The following is a 24,325-nucleotide window of genomic DNA, read 5'->3' as shown; positions in this document are numbered from 1 at the left end:
TTTTGAAATCATATTTTTTTGATTTTTCCTGTATGAGCTGAGGTAACTAATATATTTCATTCTGTTTTTGTTAGAAATCTGTTCGAGCCTATGAGCATTCAGGTTTCATCATGAGGCTGATCCTTGACAAAGACTGTATTAAGTTTGAACCTGAGTTTAATGATTATGAAGTTATATTTCTGAATATTTATAATGTTATGATTAAAGCTATCAATCTTGTGCCAAGAGTTGAGACCAAATTGTATTCTAAGTGGGTAAGAAATTACTATTTTATAACTTTGTTTTTATTTTCTCACTCTGTTGTTGCTAGATTTAGATCATAGGTAATTTGATTAATAATTCTCCTTTTATATCTTTCACAGTAGTATAATATTGCTCTTTTAGTGCATTGTAGAACACCTGAAACAATTTTAACCTTATTAATCTAAGATATTTAAACCATTCTCTTAAAAATCCAATTTCTGTAATTATTTTTGTAAATATATAGTAGAAAACAGGTAATAAGTTTTTATTTCTTAAAACATTTCTGACCTTAATGTTATGAGAACTGCCTTCATTTTTTGGTAATGTAAAGGGTAGTCTAGTGTTAAATATAAATTCTTGTGAACTGATTATTACTAATAGAGTTTAAAGGATATCTTTTAAGGAACTCACTAAGTTTAAATTGTTTTAATCATCTACACATTATGAAGCAAATTAAAATAGTAACCCAAATAGGAAGACTACCCAGGCTAAAGAACACTAAACAAAGCCATGAAAAGCTATTTTAATTAGTTTTCTTCAGCTTGATTCTAAATTGCATCTTACTTACAATTTAAGGATGTAATCCATAACCTGGCAAAGATTAACGGAGTTGCCTTCTGATGCTTCTTCCTCATTCCTCTCTCTGATTGTTTCCAGAGACTTGTGATAGTGGAACTTGGGGAGAAAGTGAGACAGTAGAGCTTTCAATGTTGTTATCAATATACCTAAAGTTAAGCACATGTTTAAAGTGCTATCCTGAATAATTATACTTTCCTGAATCAGGTTTCTACTCAATGAGCTATCAGGTGACAAACAAATAAAACAGAATAACATGTCTTTCAAACAGATAATCAGGTCATTAAGAGGCTGACTGCCAAATATAATTCATTTCATTTTTAGAATGAATGTTGGAAAAGCATAAAATTAAGATTATTTTTTAAGGAATATAAATAGTCTTCTCCAAGCTTGGGAGCTCATTATGGACTTGCAGGAAGTTGGTCAGTTTAATTTGAACGTCACCGATTCATCAGTTGATAGCAAGACTATCTAGACTGAAGATGTTGTGACTCTCTAGATAAAATAAAATTAATACAGATTAAATTTGAAATAGCAGTAAACATCTTCTATTTTTTTAAATAGCATATTGACATTCTCTAACAATATCTGAATTATACATTTCTATATTCTTGATAGCCAGTGAGACTTTTCAAACTACCATTTTATAAACTAGAAAGGAGTTTGATGCTAAATTTGAGTAGCCATACAGTAGAAATATCTTTCGGACATTTCGGACATGTAGACGAACAGTTAGTACAAGGTAAGCTGTGGTGCTGCACGCTAACTGTCCTTTGGCAGTAGGTCAGAACACACTAGGGAACTTTTAGTATGCAGAGTCCACACAGACATTTAGTATGAAGCATGCTGGAGCTCTGTGGATTTATACTCCAGTTTTTCACAAATTCACTTTTGTCTAGACAAGACCTACATAACTAAATTCAGTTTAGAAAGCTACATGATTATGTAACATTTAATTGATTATTTTGTACAATTTTTATTGTTCATGAGATAAACATAATAAAACAAGTTACAGAAACAATGTGTTTTTCCAAAGCCGGAAAGCAAGTCTAAATCCACTAATTTGAAACCTATTATCCTCGATGAGATCCTGGATGAGCATAAGAGAAGGATCAAAGAAGAGATTGCCAAAGAAAGCATTGCACCCATAGAGCATCTCAAACTGTATGATAAGTACAGCTTCTTGATAAACAAACAAGCTGAAGAGGATATTGATCGATTCCTGTCAGAGGAACATAACTTTGAAGAAATAACAGGAGAAGCTGTCAAGTACCAAAACCTCAGTGAGGAAATACAGTACACTTCTAGGAAGGTAAATTATATTGATTTAGTTAATTTAGTAATTAGTTAAAAGAAAGAACTGGACAAATTTGAGTGCAAATGTATGATGGATTTTCTTGCGATGGCAGGGGGCAGGGCTCAACAGCCCTGGGGCTCACTTCTGGTTTGTGTCTTATGTTCCTAAAGCTTATGCTTCAGTGTTTCAGTCAGGGAGCAGGAAGGCATTCCCCCCCGCCCCCAGCGTATGCTGGGAGGGTTTTTTTTAATCTCCTTCCTCTGAAGCATAAGCTACCATAAGCTGACCATGGCTACAGATGATCATTTGTAGGGTGGTCCAGGTCTCTGAGGTGGCACCAAGCATTCTCTCTTTGAGGTGTGCGGCTGACTGGTTCTTGCTTACATACTCAAGGGCTAACTGATTGCTATATGTAGGGTTGGGAAGGAATTTTCCCCCAGGTCATAGAATCATAGAATCATAGAATATCAGGGTTGGAAGGGATCCCAGAAGGTCATCTAGTCCAACCCCCTGCTCGAAGCAGGACCAATTCCCAGTTAAATCATCCCAGCCAGGGCTTTGTCAAGCCTGACCTTAAAAACCTCTAAGGAAGGAGATTCTACCACCTCCCTAGGGAACGCATTCCAGTGTTTCACCACCCTCATAGTGAAAAAGTTTTTCCTAATATCCAATCTAAACCTCCCCCACTGCAACTTGAGACCATTACTCCTCGTTCTGTCATCTGCTACCATTGAGAACAGTCTAGAGCCACCCTCTTTGGAACCCCCTTTCAGGTAGTTGAAAGCAGCTAACAAATTCCCCCTCATTCTTCTCTTCTGCAGACTAAACAATCCCAGCTCCCTCAGCCTCTCCTCATAAGTCATGTGTTCTAGACCCCTAATAATTTTTGTTGCCCTTCGCTGGACTCTCTCCAATTTATCCACATCCTTCTTGTAGTGTGGGGCCCAAAACTGGACACAGTACTCCAGATGAGGCCTCACCAATGTCGAATAGAGGGGAACGATCACGTCCCTCGATCTGCTCGCTATGCCCCTACTTATACATCCCAAAATGCCATTGGCCTTCTTGGCAACAAGGGCACACTGCTGACTCATATCCAGCTTCTCGTCCACTGTTACCCCTAGGTCCTTTTCCGCAGAACTGCTGCCTAGCCTAGGTCAGATTGGTAGTGACCTTGGGAGTTCTATGACTTCCTCTGCAGGATGTTGATGTGGGTCACTTGCCAGAATTATCTGGGTATATCTCACTTAATCATTCCCTGTCATTGTGAGGGCCTTGATCCTGGTTCCCCTTGGTCTCTCCCCATAGCATATAATAGTCTAGTCTCACATGGGCTATAATTCTTTGGTTTAATTTCAGTTGCTGAGTTTAGCATGTGGGTCCTGGGTGCTGTTGGTGGCCGGTGATGTACTGGAGGTCAGACTGGATGATCTAGTGGTCCCTTCTGGCCTTGAACTCTATGACTCTGTGGTGGACAAAACCAGCTTTCAGGTGGCCCTTGACATGGTCCATACCGCCTCGAGATCAGTGGTGACAGTGGTGGTCAAGAATCTGTGTCCTTACCGACGCATCCAAGTCAGACGTTGTGTTTGGCAAAGTAGTGCTGCAGTCTTTGTTTTTCTAAAAACGCTGAGCTCCCGCCTGCATTGTACAGTTTCACTGCTGTGGAGTCACCATTAATGGAATGTGTATGTGGGCAGTCACCTAAGGGAGAATGGGAAGTTTCTTACCTATACAGTAACTGCAGTTCTTTGAGATGTGTTGTCCATATGCAGATTTCACCACTTTCCTCCATCCCCCTCTACTCGGAGTCCTTTATCCCTGGGATTCTGTGGGGGAGAGGAAACTGTATGGGTATTAGCAGACTGCCCTTATATGCCCTTGATGTGGACTACAGGGACTCTCAGGCTGCATGTGGCCATATGAACAATGCTGGCTCAAAGATTCAGAACTCAAGCACATCACCATTAGTGGAATGTGCACATGAACAACATGTCTCAAAGGACTCCAGTTACTGTACAGGTAAGTAACTTCTTATTCGGCAATTTTAGGTATTGAAGAATTAGGCTTGGAGAGTTAATTCTAGCAACATTTGAACTCAGGTAGAAATAATTCTACAATAGCTTTCTTTAAGTACTCCCTACTGAAGTGCACAAATGTGTGATCCTTTCCTCACCCCTGGACCAAATTAATTCCAAGTGTAACTCCATTGAAGTTAATGAAATTACACCACAGGTTTATTTGACCACTAGTGTGTGGGTAGGAATTGAGTATACAGTCAAACACTTTTAGGACCTGATGCGTCTCTTGCTTACATTACTACTCCAGTGAAGTCAGTGGAGTTATTCTGGATTTATATTATTGTAAATGAGAGCAAAATTTAAATTGAATCAAAACCATTGCTACTAAAGACGTTGGTGAAGAGGCATACAGGAACTGCCCTCTAGAACTGATGGTAGAAGGCATCCCTTGCTAACAATCTTTTCTCTGTACCATGAGCAAAAGACTAGTAATTTCTTACTGAAAAGAGTGTCAAGATCTCCACATGTTACATACTCTTCATTAATTAAAAACTGGTACTGTAAGATTGTAACAGATCAACAAAGAAAGCATTATGAATACTGCTATTTAGGATAATTTATTGTTTCTTTCATATACCATGTGTCAAGTATGTTAATTTTTACACTTGTGTTCTAGTACATTCGTCTAGGAATGTTTGAGCTGCACTGTGATGAATTGATTAGGGCTTTGGCAAAGCGAGCAGATGCAATTTTTGGAAAAATTGTTGCCAAAATGTTCAAAGATCATCAAGATATAAACCTAAGGTAAATCTCAAAATTTCATAAGTAAATGTACATTATTTTATTTCGAGTGCTAAATTTTGTAAACACTTGAAAAGTATCTTTAATCTATATTTTTACTATAATCTATACTGCACAGAGATGTTAAGATATGTTATTTGTAGTTAGTTTTTCATTCAGTCTTTACTTAAACAAACTAATGATTTTTTGCCCTTATGTGAATATTTAGGCAGAGAAGCACATTACATGTATAGACACACATATCAGACTTTGGCTCTCTTTTATATATTTCAGGTTATGTGATGAATTTGAGAAGATAGCCGAGAAAGCTCTTACCACTCCATCAAATACACAGGAGTTAATGGAACTTAAGGTATACATTTCTTATATACTACAAGCAAGGTATAGTTACCAATATCTTGATCTGATCTTGGATACACAATGACCGTGTAAGCTTAACCAAGTTGCCTCGTGTATGGCCCTGATGAGACACTAGATGGAGAGAACTTTGAGTTACTACAGAAAGTTCTTTCTCAATGTGTCTGGCTGGTGGGTCTTGCCCACATGCTCATGGTCTAACTGATGGCCCTATTTGGGGTCAGGAAGGAATTTTGTCCCAGGTCAGATTGTCAGAGATGCTGGGGTTGTTTTTTTTTTTTTTTGCCTTCCTCTGCAGCATGGGGCATGGGTCACTTGCAGGTTTAAACTGCTGTAAATGTGGATTCTTTGTAACTTGAAGTCTTTAAATCATGATTTGAGGACTACAGTAAGTCAGTCAGAGGTTATGGATCAATTACAAGAGTGGATGGGCAAGGTTCTGTGGCCTGCAATTTGCAGGAGGTCAGACTAGATGATCGTGATGGTCCCTTCGGACTTTAAAACCTATGAGTCTATAAGTTAGTGGGAGTTTTGCCACTGAACTCAATAGAATCAAGATTGCACACCCCATTTTTATTAGTAAGTGGACAGTTAGATTCCTATGCCCTCCCAGTTAGTGCTAGTAGGTGCCAATAGTGATTTATATGTTATAGAGAACATGCCTGTTAGAAACTGGATTGAGAACATAATTTCTTTCATACAGGCTATGACCGGGGTCCCAGTGGGGGCCAGCTGAGGTCACTCAATTAAGGTGAACTGCAAAGAATGGACAGTCAATCCCCAAAGTTGGTGGATATTTTAATACTTAGATTTACCAAGCCAGCACAAAACAGCTTCTTTATTCAACCTGGTTGCCCAGAAACCAACAACACATTTCCTTTAAAGGTACCCAAATCAAATATGATGAAGATTTATGAAAATCTTATTTTATCATATCAAAGAAAAGGTTCTACCAATCCCAAAGGATTGGACACATTACGTCCCAGGTTAATGAATATTCCAGATCTTACCCAAATACATGCTAATAGCCTATTTCTATTAACTGAACTAAAATTTATTAAAAAAGAAAAGAGAGAGAGTATTGTTAAAAGATCAATATACATACAGACAGGAGTTCAATTCTTGAGGTTCAGATACATAGGAGAGATGGTGAGCTTTGTAGTTGCAAAGAGTTCTTTTAGAATTAGTCCATAGGTTATAGTCCAATGTTTATATTTCAGGGTGTCCAGTCAGAACAGGGATCTCAGTCCTTGTGGCTTAGGCTTCCTCTGCATGAAACCTCAAGCAGATCTGAGATAAAAAGGATCAGGGTGCAAGGGTCTTTTTATACAGTGTTCTAGCATCCACTTGACCTGGGTAAGCAATAGGCTTTTGATGTAACCTTCTGTTTTCTAAACACCACCAGTAATTTGTTACACAAATTAACATAGGACAATTTATCCATGAGGCAATCTGTCACAAACTTCAAAGAGACATATAGACAATGACAGTATTTCACCCAAGATTCATCTAAATGTTAATATTCCCTTTTGATCTCTGAATTAGTAGCTATAGTGACAGACAGGAACTGTCTGTTTACATGGGTAGCATCTAAGATACACACAATTAGTATAAAGAAAAGGAGGACTTGTGGCACCTTAGAGACTAACCAATTTATTAGAGCATAAGCTTTCGTGAGCTACAGCTCACTTCCTCAGATGCATATCGTGGAAACTGCAGCAGGCTTTATATATACACAGAGAATATGAAACAATACCTATTCCCACCCCACTGTCCTGCTGGTAATAGCTTATCTAAAGTGATTTCCAGCACAAATCCAGGTTTTCTCACCCTCCACCCCCCCACACAAATTCACTCTCCTGCTGGTGATAGCCCATCCAAAGTGACAACTCTTTACACAATGTGCATGACAATCAAGCTGGGCTATTTCCTGCATAAATCCAGGTTCTCACATCCCCCCACCCCCATACACACACAAACTCACTCTCCTGCTGGTAATAGCTCATCCAAACTGACCACTCTTCAAGTTAAAATCCAAGTTAAACCAGAACATCTGGGGGGGGGGGTAGGAAAAAACAAGAGGAAACAGGCTACCTTGCATAATGACTTAGCCACTCCAAGTCTCTATTTAAGCCTAAATTAATAGTATCCAATTTGCAAATGAATTCCAATTCAGCAGTTTCTCGCTGGAGTCTGGATTTGAAGTTTTTTTGTTTTAAGATAGCGACCTTCATGTCTGTGATCGCGTGACCAGAGAGATTGAAGTGTTCTCCGACTGGTTTATGAATGTTACAATTCTTGACATCTGATTTGTGTCCATTTATTCTTTTATGTAGAGACTGTCCAGTTTGACCAATGTACATGGCAGAGGGGCATTGCTGGCACATGATGGCATATATCACATTGGTGGATGTGCAGGTGAACGAGCCTCTGATAGTGTGGCTGATGTTATTAGGCCCTGTGATGGTGTCCCCTGAATAGATATGTGGGCACAGTTGGCAACGGGCTTTGTTGCAAGGATAAGTTCCTGGGTTAGTGGTTCTGTTGTGTGGTATGTGGTTGTTGGTGAGTATTTGCTTCAGGTTGCGGGGCTGTCTGTAGGCAAGGACTGGCCTGTCTCCCAAGATTTGTGAGAGTGTTGGGTCATCCTTTAGGATAGGTTGTAGATCCTTAATAATGCGTTGGAGGGGTTTTAGTTGGGGGCTGAAGGTGACGGCTAGTGGCGTTCTGTTATTTTCTTTGTTAGGCCTGTCCTGTAGTAGGTAACTTCTGGGAACTCTTCTGGCTCTATCAATCTGTTTCTTTACTTCTGCAGGTGGGTATTGTAGTTGTAAGAAAGCTTGACAGAGATCTTGTAGGTGTTTGTCTCTGTCTGAGGGGTTGGAGCAAATGCGGTTGTATCGCAGAGCTTGGCTGTAGACGATGGATCGTGTGGTGTGGTCAGGGTGAAAGCTGGAGGCATGCAGGTAGGAATAGCGGTCAGTAGGTTTCCGGTATAGGGTGGTGTTTATGTGACCATTGTTTATTAGCACTGTAGTGTCCAGGAAGTGGATCTCTTGTGTGGACTGGACCAGGCTGAGGTTGGTGGTGGGATGGAAATTGTTGAAATCATGGTGGAATTCCTCAAGGGCTTCTTTTCCATGGGTCCAGATGATGAAGATGTCATCAATATAGCGCAAGTAGAGTAGGGGCTTTAGGGGACGAGAGCTGAGGAAGCGTTGTTCTAAATCAGCCATAAAAATGTTGGCATACTGTGGGGCCATGCGGGTACCCATAGCAGTGCCGCTGATCTGAAGGTATACATTGTCCCCAAATGTGAAGTAGTTATGGGTAAGGACAAAGTCACAAAGTTCAGCCACCAGGTTAGCCGTGACATTATCGGGGATAGTGTTCTTGACGGCTTGTAGTCCATCTTTGTGTGGAATGTTGGTGTAGAGGGCTTCTACATCCATAGTGGCCAGGATGGTGTTATCAGGAAGATCACCGATGGATTGTAGTTTCCTCAGGAAGTCAGTGGTGTCTCGAAGGTAGCTGGGAGTGCTGGTAGCGTAGGGCCTGAGGAGGGAGTCTACATAGCCAGACAATCCTGCTGTCAGGGTGCCAATGCCTGAGATGATGGGGCGCCCAGGATTTCCAGGTTTATGGATCTTGGGTAGTAGATAGAATATCCCAGGTCGGGGTTCCAGGGGTGTGTCTGTGCGGATTTGATCTTGTGCTTTTTCAGGAAGTTTCTTGAGCAAATGCTGTAGTTGCTTTTGGTAACTCTCAGTGGGATCAGAGGGTAATGGCTTGTAGAAACTCGTGTTGGAGAGCTGCCGAGCAGCCTCTTGTTCATATTCCGACCTATTCATGACGACAACAGCACCTCCTTTGTCAGCCTTTTTGATTATGATGTCAGAGTTGTTTCTGAGGCTGTGGATGGCATTGCGTTCCGCATGGCTGAGGTTATGGGGCAAGTGATGCTGCTTATAGGTTTGCATTTCAAAGTTCTAGCCTACCTAGCCAGAGAATGACCCTAATTACCATTTCTAACATGTCTTTAAAGGTTAGCTTTGGGTTAGCTAGCCTACAAGATGTTTAACTCTTTCTGGCCATGCATTACACTTTGTTTAAGATTTGTTGCAATTATATAACAGTGGTAGCAATAATGATTTGCATGGTTATATTTTAACCATACAGGCCTTATAACAGATAATGAGATCAAATAGTGAAATCTTTTGGGCTGGATTCAGAGAGTTTGTTAGAGGTGAAATACACTGGGGCCCATTCCCAATATTCTGAGCTAGTCAGAGACATGAACTTCCAGGGAAGCAGACAAATGTCTGATTAGAACTTAGAGAGGAGTTGGTACTGCATAGAAAACTTTCAGAAACATTCTGCCTGTAATTTATATATAAAGTACTTCTGCCTATAAGTCGTGTATTGAGCTGTCATTTAAAATGTGTCAGATGTGTGGCTTGTGTGTGATCATCCATCTCAATAACTATAAAATCCCACCACATTATAGATACCAGTTTGATGATCAAGTCCCAGTGGCCACTCTGGCATACTCAGGCTCCAACTCAGCAAAGTACTTAAACACATGTTTAAAATTAAGCTTGTGCTTAAGTTCATTCTTATTCAGCAAAGCACTTATGTAGGTGCTTAAAGTCAGTGGGACATAGGTGTGTACTTAAAGTTAATCAAGCAAATGAATGCTTGGCTGAATCAGAATCTAAATGCTTTGTTTTTACACTGAAAGTCTAGCTGAACAATGGCAACACTCTGAGACTTTTTCAAGTGAAAAAGAAAGCTTTAAAAGACATGAAATGTATGCCATCTTAAAGCATTGAGTTTCTATTGCTGCAGTTTTATGTCAGATAAACACCATATTAAGTTTTCCCAGGTGTGGCTTATTATTTTCCACTGAGATCAAATCCCTCCTGATAACTCCTTTGTCTTTTAGCTACAATGCTATTTTAAATTTTATATAGGCTATTTTTTGAAAAGACCAGTGTTCCCCAGAGCCAGAAGTCATTAATATATTCTACTGGATATAAACTATTGGTTAAAAGATAGTGGTGGTATACATTTTACCGGACAGATTGTACCTTTCTAAATATTATTTCATTGATTAATTTGTGTCATCACATTAATTATTTTTGCTGTGATGTTGTAGACATGTTGGTCCCAGTATACTAGAGACAAAGTGAGCGAGGCAATGCCTTTTATTAGACCAACTTCTGTTGGTGATAGAGACAAGCTTTCGAGCTTCCACAGAGCTCTTCTTCAGGTCTGGAAAAGGTACTTGAATGTCACTGCTAAAAACAAGGGTGGAACAGATAAGGAGTTAACACATGTTGCAAGAGACCATGCAAGGTGAAGTGGGCAGTTAACACCACTATAGTCCTAAAACAAAGAAGGATTAGTAGGTCACGGATCATTGTAATGAGCCATAAATCCAGTGTCTTTATTAAATCCATGATTTTTGGTGTCTAGCAGAGTTATGAATTTAAGTTTCCAGGCTCATCTTTTGAAGGTGTGCAGGTTCTGATGTTGCTAGACACCAGAAATCATGGACTTAATAAAGACACTGGATTTTTATGATTCATTACAGCAATCTGTAAAGAACCTTTCTTTGTCCTATGACTGTAGACTTATTTATTGGCCACTTCATCTTGAACACAGACTTTTCATGTTTACTATGTAAGGACTGTTTTAAATATCTTGACAGATTAAAGAAATTGGGGGGTTTGATGGGAAGACATTTATGTTGTTTAATTTTGTATCCCCTAGGCATATATACAGAAAGTGGAAACACGGGACATGTTTGAGTTGGAACAGAAATTAGTGGACTCTAAAAATTGCCTTGCTTTCCTGATAGAGTGTGCAAACTTTTCACCAGCAGATATTCGACTGAATAATAGTGTCTTTCAGTGGTATGCTCGAATGTCAGATATTTTTGAAGAGCACAGAAAGATAATTAAAGAAAAAACAGAGCAATTTCAAGAGGGACTTAAGGTTAGTAATGAAAGCATTTTCAAAACCTTTGTGTTATTTGAATATTTTAAATAATACAATTGACATAAAAAATCATATTGATGGGCATAATCTTTTAAAATTTATTTACACCACTCCTTTTAAAAACAATGCAGAATTAATTACATTAAGTAATCATATGACACAGCACATATCAGAATATATAATATTAACTAATTTGTATTGATTTCTTATTCATTTGATTGCACATACCATGAATGACTTATATAATCTAAACCATATTTCACAGTTTGGGCCCAGTCCTGTAAGCCTTCTCTGTACAGGACCTCCATAGATGTTGATGAGAGTTATATGTATGAAACTTTTAAAGCCCTAATCCTGAAAATACTTGTGCATCTGCTTAATTTAAAGCATGTGAGTAGCCCCACTGACATCAACAGAAATATGCCAGTTGTAATAAAAAGCTAATGTAGTTCTGTCAAGAAAGTTATCTCCATTCAATAACAAAAGTGAATATTGCTTCTCTGATCATTTTAAAATAATTCAATTTTGTAACTGTAGATTTACTGTGGACCACATTTATTTTATTTGTACTTTTAAAAAAATCAGTTATATTTTACATATAGTATTTTATCTCTCGAATATTTTTCTTTATACTATTGACAAGGTTTTATAGGGTGTCACTGATCTTTGTAGTGCATAAATGCAGGTTAGAAATGGAAAACCTTTTCACATAAAAGTAAACAGTGAATGTTTTATTTATCAATATTTAATGTAAGTATGATTATTCTAATTTATGTCAGTTGTATTATTGCTTCAGTGGGTGCATTATTTGTATGTTCACAAAGACTGCAAAACATTACTCATTGCAGTAGTCCAGTTGACTTCAGTGTCTGGTAAACCAATGTGTGGACCACAAACTGACTTCAGTGGGAGTACTTGAAGAATTTGCATGACCTGATGCAAACTCTTAGCTTTGGTGACCGCTGGTTGGAATCTGGATGTAATTGGAAAGGGGCATTATGGGCACAAGGCTTGATTCCAAAACTGAAAATCAGATCTGAGTATCATACTTTCCACATATATGTTTGGTGTTTTTCAAAAATTAAGAAAATGGTAATTAGTCAGAAGGTGGCATAGAATTTACTACACTGGATCAGGTAAATGGTCCATATAGTTTTATATTCTGTCACAGGCATTGACCTGTACTGATACTTTAACATAACATACACCAAGGCTCAGATTTTTAATGGTATTTAGGTGTTCTCCACTCAGCACACAAGGCCTATGTCATAAATATAAAGGGAAGCGTAAACCCCTTTAAAATTCCTCCTGGCCAGAGGAAAACTCCTCTCACTTGTAAAGGGTTAAGAAGCTAAAGGTAACCTCACTGGCACCTGACCAAAATGACCAATGAGGAGACAAGATACTTTCAAAAGCTGGGAGGAGGGAGAGAAACAAAGGGTCTCTGTCTGTCTTTATGCTGTTTTTGCCAGGGATAGACCAGGAATGGAGTCTTAGAACTTTTAGTAAGTAATCTAGCTAGGTATGTGTTAGTTTATGATTTCTTTAAATGGCTGAGAAAAGAATTGTGCTGAATAGAATAACTATTTCTGTCTGTGTATCTTTTTTGTAACTTAAGGTTTTGCCTAGAGGGGTTCTCTATGTTTTGAATCTAATTACCCTGTAAGGTATCTACCATCCTGATTTTACAGAGGGGATTTCTTTACTTCTATTTACTCCTATTTCTATTAAAAGTCTTCTTGTAAGAAAACTGAATGCTTTTTCATTGTTCTCAGATCCAAGGGTTTGGGTGTGTGGTCACCTATGCAAATTGGTGAGGCTTTTTATCCAACATTTCCCAGGAAAGGGGGTGTGCAAGTGTTGGGAGGATTGTTCATTGTTCTTAAGATCCAAGGGTCTGGGTCTGTAGTCACCTAGGCAAATTGGTGAGGCTTTTTACCAAACCTTGTCCAGGAAGTGGGGTACAAGGTTTTGGGAAGTATTTTTGGGGGGGGGAGACGTTTCCAAACAGCTCTTCCCCAGTAACCAGTATTTGTTTGGTGATGGTAGCGGCCAATCCAAGGACAAAGGGTGGAATATTTTGTACCTTGGGGAAGTTTTTGACCTAAGCTGGTAAAGATAAGCTTAGGAGGTTTTCATGCAGGTCCCCACATCTGTACCCTAGCGTTCAGAGTGGGGAAGGAACCTTGACAGCCTAAGTGACTTAGACAGCTAAGTCCCACTTTCAAAAGTGACTGAGACGCTTAGGATCTAAGTGCTATTGACTTTCCATTGATTTTCGGTGGGACTTAGGAGTGGGGGGAGGGAGGCGAAATACCTCTTGAACCCAAGTATCTAACATTATTTGTCACTTTATTAGATACGTTGTGAACGATTTGTTGAGGAATTGGAGAGTTACTCTAAGCAAGTTGAAGAATTTTACACATTTGGAGACGTTCAGGAAGTCAACAGATATCTAAAAAAAGCTCAGGCATTGAATACAAAGTTGGATGTGGCTGCTGATAAGGTATAGATTTAAAATTTGTCCTAAATGTAAATGGATGAATTTGTATAAAATTAAAAGCTTTGACGGTGAAACAATTATTGACAAGTAGTAAAAATTATTGGCAATTCAACTGCTGCTTCATTCTGTAAGATATTTACCAATTTTCCCTGATCTTGGACACTGAAGGGTCTGAACGAGTCTCTAGGGCCCATTATTATAGCACCATGGCTATTTTAATTTGTGCTGGCAAATTGGTAATTGTTGGGGAATGATCAGCTGTTACCTTAATAGTAATAATACCTATCTCGGTGGAGGCAATGGAGAGGGGGCTGGACTGGGATTCAGGTTACGTTTCTGGCTCAGTCACCCGTTGGGTGACTTTGGGCAAGTCACTTCTCTTCTCTGTGCCTCTGTCTGGCCGATGGGGCCTGTCAGTATAATCTAGAGCATCTTAAAGTTGATCTTTAAAAGCTCTTTAAAGTTGCTCATATTAAACTGTCTCCTAGGGACTGCTCTGCCAGCTAAGGATCAGATGGAGTGCTGTGTGCTCTACCCTTGCCTTTCCCTGCCTCTTCCTGTTCTCTGACATATCCTCTATAGATATTGCTAGTTTTATGTTATCCGAGTATTTCCCAGCACTGGAGAAATACAAAACTGGAGCTGACAGTCTCATTTTAAAAGAGAGGAGGCTGGTGGTGGAGTGTTTTCTATGAAAGATACTTGATTCTGGAACTTGCTCACTCTTTAGTCTTGCATCCGAGTGTGAATTTGTTGACCTTAAGAGCATGCTTCAATGCTCATCTATTTTTGTGAACCACTGATGGTGATGGGTTGAGAGAGGTGATTAAGGGTGGTTGTTTGTTAATTTATACTGTGATTTTATTTATATAGATAGGCATGTCCTCGTATTTTAGATTTTTTAAAAAATCTTTGCTTCTGTATCATCTTTAAATCTTTGTAATATACAGTTAGATGTTTTCTATTAATATATATGTATACATATTAATGTATAAATGGTTTGTGGGTGTGGACAAATTGTTCTATATTTCATACCTCACTTTTGCCTCTACAGATTGATCAGTTTAATGCAGAAGAAGAGGCCTTTGGATGGATAGCTTCTCAGTACCCTCAGCGTAAGAAAATCCAAGACACTCTTAACCCATATCTTCGTCTCTATGATATGACTGTAGAGTTCACTACCAAACACAGAAACTGGATGGAGGGATTATTCACAAAGGTGAATCCAGACCAAGTAGAGATAGATGTAGGAAACTATTGGCGTGGACTATATAAACTAGAAAAAACCTTCCATGATTCCCCAAATGCATTATCAGTGACAACAAAGATTAAAGCAAAAGTGGAAGAATTCAAAGAACATCTTCCTCTAATCCAGGTGATTTGTAACCCTGGTTTGCAAGAACGACACTGGGAGGCCATGTCAGAAATTGTTGGGTTTTCACTGAATCCTTCAGAAGACTCAACTGTCTCTTCATATATTAATATGCAACTTGATCCATACTTGGATAAATTTGAGGCTATCAGTGAAGCAGCCAGCAAAGAACATTCACTTGAAAAGGCCATGATGAAAATGATATCTGAATGGGATACAATGGAATTTATCCTCCTTTCTTATAGAGAAACTGGAACCTATATTTTGTCATCAGTGGATGATATTCAGATGTTATTGGATGACCACATTGTCAAAACACAAACCATGAGAGGATCTCCATTCATTAAGCCTTATGAAAAAAAAATAAGGTAAAATGTTTTTACTAATAGAAAGCAACAGTGACTTTAACACGTCAAAATGAGTTATTCTCATTAACCTAAAGATATGATTGGAATAGTATGTTTGTGTGTTTTGGTAATCCACCCTAATAAGGGTGGTAATCTCATTTTAAAAGGGCTAAAACCATTTACTGGTACCAGTATTTAATTCCACATAACTGGTTTTTACTTTTAATTAAAAGTGAGGGAACTGCTTAACCACTTGATAGCTGGTGGATGCTTTTAGTATGTTCATTTAGGCTGCACATGCTGTGCTGCCAAATGTACAAGATGCAGCCTAGCATTCCATTTATTTCAACAGAGTAAGGCTTGTCTACACTTACCGGGGGATCGACGCACGGTGATTGATGCATTGGTGGTCGATTTAGCGGGTCTAGTAAAGACCCGCTAAATTGACTGCAGATCGCTCTCCTGTCAACTCCTGTACTCCACCTGAATGAGAAGCACAAGGGGAGTTGACAGGAGATGCTCTCCTGTCGACATAGCATAGTGTGGACCCTGCGGTAAGTAGATCTAAGTACACTGACTTCAGCTACGTTATTCACGTAGCTGAAGTTGCACAACTTAGATCGATCTCCCTCTGCAGTGTAGACAAGCCCTAATAATAAATAATGGCTGCATAATTGGGAAAGTAGTGGGCCAATGGGAAAAGTGTTATCTTTACCTAAATTGCAATGTTTCTGAATATTAAATAAATTGGAGTCAGTAAACTCAACGTAAAGGGAATGAAGAAAATGAAAAACCAAAACAAGTACAAAATTATTTACACTCTCGCCTTGGTATTTTCCCTAATTCCTACCCAGTTTCCTCAGTAAATAATTTGCTCTGTTCTTAAAGCCAGCAGGCTTAGACACATTGGAAAAAACATGAAAATCTTACATTTACAATGATATATGTAAATAAAATATTTGAAACTTAAATTGAATCTTCTAATCTTTGAGCATCCTTACTTGATATTGAATTGAAAAATATTGTTTGAGTTGACTCATTCAACAAATACATATAATGTCAAATATTCATCATGGAATTCCTGATTTATTGTAGTATAATGGTTGTTCTCTCTTAATGTAAAAAAAAATGAAAATTTTCACTGAAATATATTAAACAATAATTATTTATAATTACATATATCATAAAGTACATATAGTATTGGTCCTAAGAATTACCCAGAATGCTGCAGCTGTGTTGGAGATTGGGGCAGGGCAAGACAAACAGTGGCTCATGCAATTTGCGACTGGAAATTACATAGTATTAATGAATACCTTGTTCAAGCACAAACTGTGAAGGCAAAGGACTTTTATATTGCTGGTTTTGCAGACTTGGAACCAGATCAACTTCATCATGGTCTTGAAGAGATGGTGTTCTGGTGTGATGGGGATTCAGTCCTTCAAGAAGGCTGACCTATTTAATCATAACCTAGTTATACCCAACATGAAGACCAAACTGTGAAGCAAGAAATAACTAGCAAGTACCCTCAGAGTCTGCTATAATGTCGACAAATAGAAAATCTGTGAAACACAAATGGAATTTAGGAAGATGCTTGCAGCTTTTGTTCAAACTGCTGACCTCTGCATAGGTAGTGTAGATCAGACAGAGCACAACATCTTCTGCCTTATAGACTGTGAATAAACTCCTGGGGAAACAGATCCTACAAAGAACCCTAGGATCACGGAGATAATTATTGAGTTGTGTGGTCAATGAAGGAAGCTAAGAGCACAAAAGAAGATGGATGAAACTGCAAGAGAGCAATATTCCTGTACAATGCAAGAGATCGATGCACTGATTAAAGTGGCAAAAGAAGAGTGACTTGAACGACAGTGCATAGATATACAGAACTCTTTTGCGGCAAATGCCAGTAGGAAGGCCTACCAAACCATCAAGACTCTTTTAAAAGATTTATAATGTTTCACCCAGCACTTGTGGCAGGTATTGCTGAGAACTATACAAAGCAACAAATGAATTCTAAGCTGAAAGTGTAAGAGGCAGAGGAAATCTACTGGAGAAGTTGACTTATCCCTATTGAAGAAGTTGAGGATGCGGTGCGAACACTGAAACACTGCAAACACTGAGAAACAATAGTCACTAGAGTGGATAACATAGAGGAATTAATTAAAAGAGAGGCACTCATCTGGGTGTATCATAAGCTTGCCAATGTGATTTCAGCATCTGGAAGATGGTCCAAGACTTGGACACAGTCACTGATGGTTTTTATTGCTAAAAAGGGGGTCCCAGCTGTTTGTGGAAATTGCTGCACAATCTCATTATTGACACACCTAGAAAATACTTCTGCGCATCATCCTGTAGAGAATTGCACCCAAGGTAGAGAATTTTCTGGCTGAAGAACAAGCCAGGTTTAGACCAAAAGAGATACAGTGGAGCAAATATTCAATCTTCATGTGCTATCTGAGAAAGTGCTGGAGAATGATGGGAAGGTGGTCCATGTTTTTGTGGATTTGACAGCATATGGCACAAATCTCTTTGAGCAATCCTGTGGCTGGTGGGACTTGGTGAAAATGTACAAAGTCTGATACAAAAATCTCTATGGAAGCATGATGGCTTTGTTTTTTGTGGGGCATGTGCAAAGTAATTGGTTTGCCTTGAGGATAGTTGTTAGCCAGAGCTGCTTTGTTATCACCAACCCTCTTCAGTTGTCATCTTGAAGAAATCTTAAGAAGAGCCACTGATGAAAACCTTCAGAACGGTGTCCCATCCATGGACAAAAAATTATTCATTTTTATTTCACTGATGATAGTGACCAGATTGGCTCATTGCAAGAAGAGGTGCAAAAACTGCTAGAAAGAGTAGTGGTGGGAGTAGACAAATTAGGTCTAAAGGTATCACGCAAAAAGACACAGACAGTGGTGATATCTCTTTTGAAGAGGTGAAGATATTCCCCCCCAAATCTTGAGGAGGCATTGGAGTGTGTTGAGCACTTCAAATACCTGGGTAGTATGATTACAAGGGACATAAAACATCACTTAGAGATCTGACATAGAATTAGATTAGCAGCTGCTGGTCTGGAGACACTCAGACATTTGGAGAAGCAAAGGTGTTACCACAAAGTGTAAAATGAAATTGCTGAAGTTTCTTGTCTTCAGCATCTTGCTATATGCAGATGAGACATAGACGTGAAGGAAACGGGAAGTTAAGAAGCTTTCTACCTTCAAATTGAAATGCTACAAGTGATTGCTGCACATTAGGTATATTTCACACTTGACTAATGAGGAGGCAATCATTTAAATTTACAGCATAACCAGAATGATATCTGGTATCATCAAGACAATCAGATGAGGATAACTTGAGTTTGAGGGACATATGGGTTGGATGAGTGGAGGAAGATTGCCAAAGCAAGCTTTTATGGTTCCAGATGCAGGGAATGCCGGCAACAAGTATTTTGATGATGTGGCTGACTGGATAGCATGTACAGAAAGGTGCGTTTCTCAAGGCTCTGAAGACCGTGAACTGTGTAGAAAGAACAATGACGTGTGCTGGCCAATGACGCATGTGTGTTGTGTTTACTGTTTATTGTGATGTGTTTCTGTGGTGCTTTCAACGGTGAAAGAAATGTCCGTACATACAGTAAAACATTGTAATTCCATCTCATGGTGTTGATGACATTGACAAGGTTTATAATAGTGTAGTGTAGGCTTTAAGATCTGTGAGACCTGTGTAACCCCACATAAAGCCCCCTTTTCCAAGAATACAGGAAAACATTTATAACTCTGGCTCACTTGTCAGAGCACAATCCCAGATTCCTTCCTGCAGTTCTGTCTGATGTTGGTGGCAGCAAACTGTGATAGATTGAATTCTTTAACTGCTCTCCCTGATTCCTTACTTGCAAAATTGCATTTTTGTCTCCACCTTCTGTATGGAGAAGTTACCGGAGTAGGTGAAATAGGAGGTTGTCACAGCCTTTGGAGGGTGGAGAGGTCAGATGCAGGCAGAAAGCTGCCAGTGGTATAGGATGAAATAAGAAACTAGATGTGGTCCACTTATGTCATTTCACATAGGGTCCCACAAAATATAGGGCAGGGTATTAATACCATTTTGTGTAATTAGAGTTGGTTGGAAATTTTTTGTCAAAACAGTTTGCCATCGCAAAATACAGTTGTGAGAAAAAGGATTTTTGTGTATGAAATTATACTGATTTGGATGAAAGTTCCCATGAAAACAAATATTTTATAAACAAATTTGTGGTTGAAAATTTAGTTTTGGGGAAAAATTCAAACTTTATTTCAAAACATTTTTTCCAATTTTTTAAATTTGTTTTTATTTATATTTATGTTTGCATTATTTCATGAGATGTCAGTAGTAGTAGTGTATAATCTGACATGTTATGTCAAGTCATCATATGATATGAAATTGTCAACATATTTTACTCTTACATTTTATTTTTTTTTAAACATCAAGGACCACTGCTATTTAGTACAGACTGACATCTTTTGTGTTAGTGGCAAACTGTTTAATTACAACACAACCAGGAGACATTTTGAAAAATAAGGCAAATAAGAAAATAAGGCAAGATATTTTAATCTGTACTAAGTAACAGCTGCTCTTAATGTATTTTTAAAAACTAAACTAAAATAATATTTTGGCTCTTATATCAATATGACATGATATGAACTGTCATATTATATACTACTACTACAGGCATCATGAAATAATGTAAATATAATAACAAAATAAATTTAAAAACCATTTCATTTAAGAACAAAATATCAAATTTTGTCTACAATAAAATTTTGGAAACACATTTTTTAAATTTCCATTTTGTGGAAAATTTTGATACTATTTTGCTTTTGTTTTGATTTGGAATGAAAACAAAGTTTGAAAAGTCAGAATTTCCCACAAAATGGAAATTTTGAGTTTTGACCAGCCCTAGTAGTAATATTACCTTCTATGGCATTGGTGAGAACAGTACTGAAATTTTGTACCCAATTTTGGTTTCAGCACTTTAAGAAGAATGTTGAAAAATTGGGAAGAGTTCAGAGAAGAGCTAAAAGAATAACCTGTGGTCTGGAAAACGTGCTATATAATGAGAGACTAAAAGAGCTCAAATCCTTTTAGTTTATCAGAGAGAAAATTTAAAAAGAATTTAACTGTGGTCAATATGTGTACAAAGGGAGAAGATATCTAATATTAGAGGTCTCATTAGCAGACAAAGGCATGCAACATTCAGTGACTGAAAATTTAAGTCAACAAAGTTCAAATTAGAAATAAAATACAAATTTTTAACAGTGAGGATAATTAACTATTGGAACAGATTACCAAAGGATGTAGTAAATTCTCCGACACTTGAAGTCTTTTAATGAAAACTTTTAATGTCTTTCTAAAAGAAACTATCTAGTTCAACCACAAGTTGCAGGGTTAGATGCAGAAATCATTATTTGAAATTTTGTGGCCTATGTAATGAAAACTAGGTGAACAGAATGTTCCTATGTAACCTCTTAAAATCTATGAGATCTATGAATTCCCATAGCTTTGCTATGTGCGTGGTTCCAATGAAGTCAAAAGAGCAGAGGCTCCAGATCATGCCCAAAATATTCTGTACATAGGTTAAGGCTGTTTTTCCATAATAGGGTTTCAGTGACATTACCAGAATTTGAGTTTTCACTCTCTAATGATTTATGATATTGACAGAAAAACACTTTTGGTGGACTTGCAGACTATGTGCAGTTGTGTGTGTGTTGGGGGGTACATTATTCCTTAATTTTTCCTTATTGTAAATATAATAGCACATACTTAAACTGTGAGTTCTGTTCACTGTAACATTCCTGAAAGTACATAGATCCTCATTCAGGGTCTGATCCAAAACTCACTCAGATCAATAGAAATATTCCAATGGATTTCAATGGCTTTGGATCAAGTCCTTATTTAGAAGCCAAACTACACCAGTTGAGTTATTTCAGTTTCATCAGTTTTTGGGCCTTGTTTAGGACCCATGTCACAAATAATTAATTGTTGGAAACTGTAGTTCAATATTTATATACCCATTTTGACCAAAGATGGCATCCTTCATTTAAGAATTGCATATATTTCTTGCTTATAAGAGCATACTCCCCAGTCTGCCTGCAAAGGCATTGTATGGGAAGTGAGGAATAAGGATCCGTGTTAAAAAAAAGCTATTGTACTTTTGGAGAACAGTCACCATAATTTATCCTTAATATGAAGAAAAACTTATAATGTTGGCAAGTACTTAATAAATTGAAGTTACTATTTATGTTGTCCAGTTTTGGTCCTCAGTGATTGTAATTTGTATGTGTCTTGTAAAAAAAGTCTTAAAACTTAACATTCTAAGTAAAACGATTTACTGTTAGTATTAATACAATCGATGAACCAATGCTTTCTGTTTATAGGGAATGGGAAGGAAAGCTGTTGTTGGTACAGGAAATCCTGGATGAATGGCTGAAGGTTCAAGCTACTTGGCTGTATTTGGAGCCAATTTTCAGCTCTCCTGATATTATGGCTCAGATGCCCGAGGAAAGTAGGCGATTCACCGCTGTGGATAAAACCTGGAAAGATCTAATGAAATCTGCCTTGCAGGTAATGACAACTCTCTTAAGAAAAAGTGGGTGTGTTTGTAGTATGTATCAGAAAATTGCTTCTGGCAAGATAAAAATGTGTTCTGTATATTTCATACTAACTCTTTTCCTGATTCTTTATTTTTTTTTGTTAATGTTGGTTGTCAAACCTGTTTCAGCTACCTAGAAGGACAGTATATTGACAAGTAAAATTAAACAATTTAAACACTATGTAAAGCAAAATAATATAAAAACAATTCACTTCTTTCAGCACTAAAGACTGACTGCTATAACATTCCTAAGTGTATACTGAAACTGTGCATTTTAAACTGTGCATTGCTCATTTTAAAGGGTTTTATCTAATCATATAATGAACAGGAGCAATATCTCTATCTCTAAAACCCAGATGATAACCCTGCATCAAATATTCTATCTTAGCCGCCCTGTAGCTCAAGAAGGAAATACATGCTTTACGAACTTGGTACCTCAGGGAAATAACCGGTTAACTATCAGGAAATAAATAATAAATTAAAAGAGAAATCTATATTCAGCCTTAATGATTTCCGTGATATGGGGACATTGCCAATGCTTGTTTTCCACCTGACTGTGTCACAAATTCGTTGTATTGTCAAATCTTTTAAAGATATATGAATATCCATTTCTTTCCATTAAAATTGTGCTCACTGTGAAATTACTGCTTGGAGGTAAAAGTGTGAAGTTCCATTTTTACATGGTCAAAACCTTTGTGTATCTTCTTGAGACCCAGTGTATAATCAGGATAAATGTTAACATATATGTATCATAGTCTAAAAAGTATTTTGATTTGGGCTTTTTTCAGGATATATATATATCCTGAAAAAAGCCCAAATATATATCATGTAGGGATGCACAAACGCCAATGATTGTTTTCTGAGCAACAGGTTGGGAGGAGCATTTGCAGTATAATGTACAAAATGAGGCATTTTCTGAGTTTCCTAGCAATTCTATTTGGGATATATTTCTCTTTTCTGAATTGGCAGTCATGCAGCTTCTGAAGTTATTCCCAATATGAACAGTGTTCAGAATATTAGCACCCTTACACATTTTCATCAGGATCTCACATGCTGCCATCTTTTAATTAAATTTAACGTGTGTTATATTGATAAGGTATACAATGATAACAAAGTAAAAAAATAGAGTATCTAGAGAGATGGGCGGGGGGTTGAGGTAATATCTTTATTGGACCAACTTCTGTTGGTAAGCTTTTAAGCTTACCCAAAGCTCTTCTTCAGGTCTTGGAAATATAATATGGACCAGATTGTTTAGCATAAGAAGTTAACACATTTCAAGGGAACATTCAAAGTGAAGTGATGGGTTAACACCCCTCATTTCACCCCCAAGACTGAAGTGATGGGACAAACTGGACAAATGGTCTAAAGTAAATAGGATGAAATTCAATAAGGACGAACTCAAAGTTCTCCTTAGGAAGGAACAATCAGTTGCACACATACAAAATGGGAAATGACTGCCTAGGAAGGAGTACTGCGGATCATAGTGGATCACAAGCTAAATATGAGTCAACAGTGTAACACTCTTGCAAAAAAAGAAAATATCATTCTAAGATGTAATAGCAGGAGTGTTGTTAGCAAGACATGAGAAATAATCCTTCCGCTCTACTCCACACTGATTAGGCCTCAACTGGAGTATTGTGTCCAGTTCTGGGAGCCACATTTCAGGAAAGATGTGGACAAATTGGAGAGAGTCCAGAGGAGAGCACCAAAAATGATTAAAGGTCTAGAAAACATGACCTATGAGTGATTGAAAAAATTAGGTTTGTTTACTCTGGAGATGAGAAGACTGAGAGGGGACATGATAACAGTTTTCAAATACATAAAAGGTTGTTACAAGAATGAGGGAGGTAAATTGTTCTTAACCTCTGAGGATAGGACAAGAAGCAATGGGTTTAAATGGTAGCAAGTGTGGTTTAGGTTGGACATTAGGAAAAACTTTCCTAACTGCCAGGGTGGTTAAGCACTAGAATAAATTGCCTAGGGAGGTTGTGGAATCATAGAATTAGAGAGCTAGAAGGGACCTCAAGAGGTCATCTAGTCCAGTCCCCTGCACTCGTGGCAGGACTAAGTATTATCTAGACCATTCCTGACAGGTGTTTGTCTAACCTGCTTTTAAAAATCCAATCTTAAAAGTCCCTTGCAGTCCTATAGTTCTATTAGACAAATGCCTGTCAGGGATGGTC

General features: G+C 37.9%; 1 protein-coding gene across 1 annotated transcript in view; it reads left to right on the top strand.

Moving 5' to 3' along the window:
* Positions 1-24,325, top strand: part of DNAH7 (dynein axonemal heavy chain 7) — a 270,571-nt gene that overhangs the window by 46,988 nt on the left and 199,258 nt on the right. The window contains exons 11-18 of the mRNA XM_084642935.1: positions 75-254; positions 1,856-2,131; positions 4,814-4,941; positions 5,212-5,290; positions 11,071-11,295; positions 13,658-13,804; positions 14,856-15,541; positions 21,928-22,114. Coding sequence (XP_084499061.1) covers positions 75-254; positions 1,856-2,131; positions 4,814-4,941; positions 5,212-5,290; positions 11,071-11,295; positions 13,658-13,804; positions 14,856-15,541; positions 21,928-22,114 — 1,908 coding nt within the window. The remainder of the gene's footprint in view (positions 1-74; positions 255-1,855; positions 2,132-4,813; positions 4,942-5,211; positions 5,291-11,070; positions 11,296-13,657; positions 13,805-14,855; positions 15,542-21,927; positions 22,115-24,325) is intronic.

The sequence above is a fragment of the Lepidochelys olivacea genome (assembly GCF_965140295.1).
Source record: "Lepidochelys olivacea isolate rLepOli2 genome assembly, chromosome: 11".
NCBI lineage: Eukaryota > Metazoa > Chordata > Testudines > Cheloniidae > Lepidochelys > Lepidochelys olivacea.
Note: the sequence above shows the minus strand (reverse complement) of the source record. Positions and strands in the feature narration are given on the sequence as shown.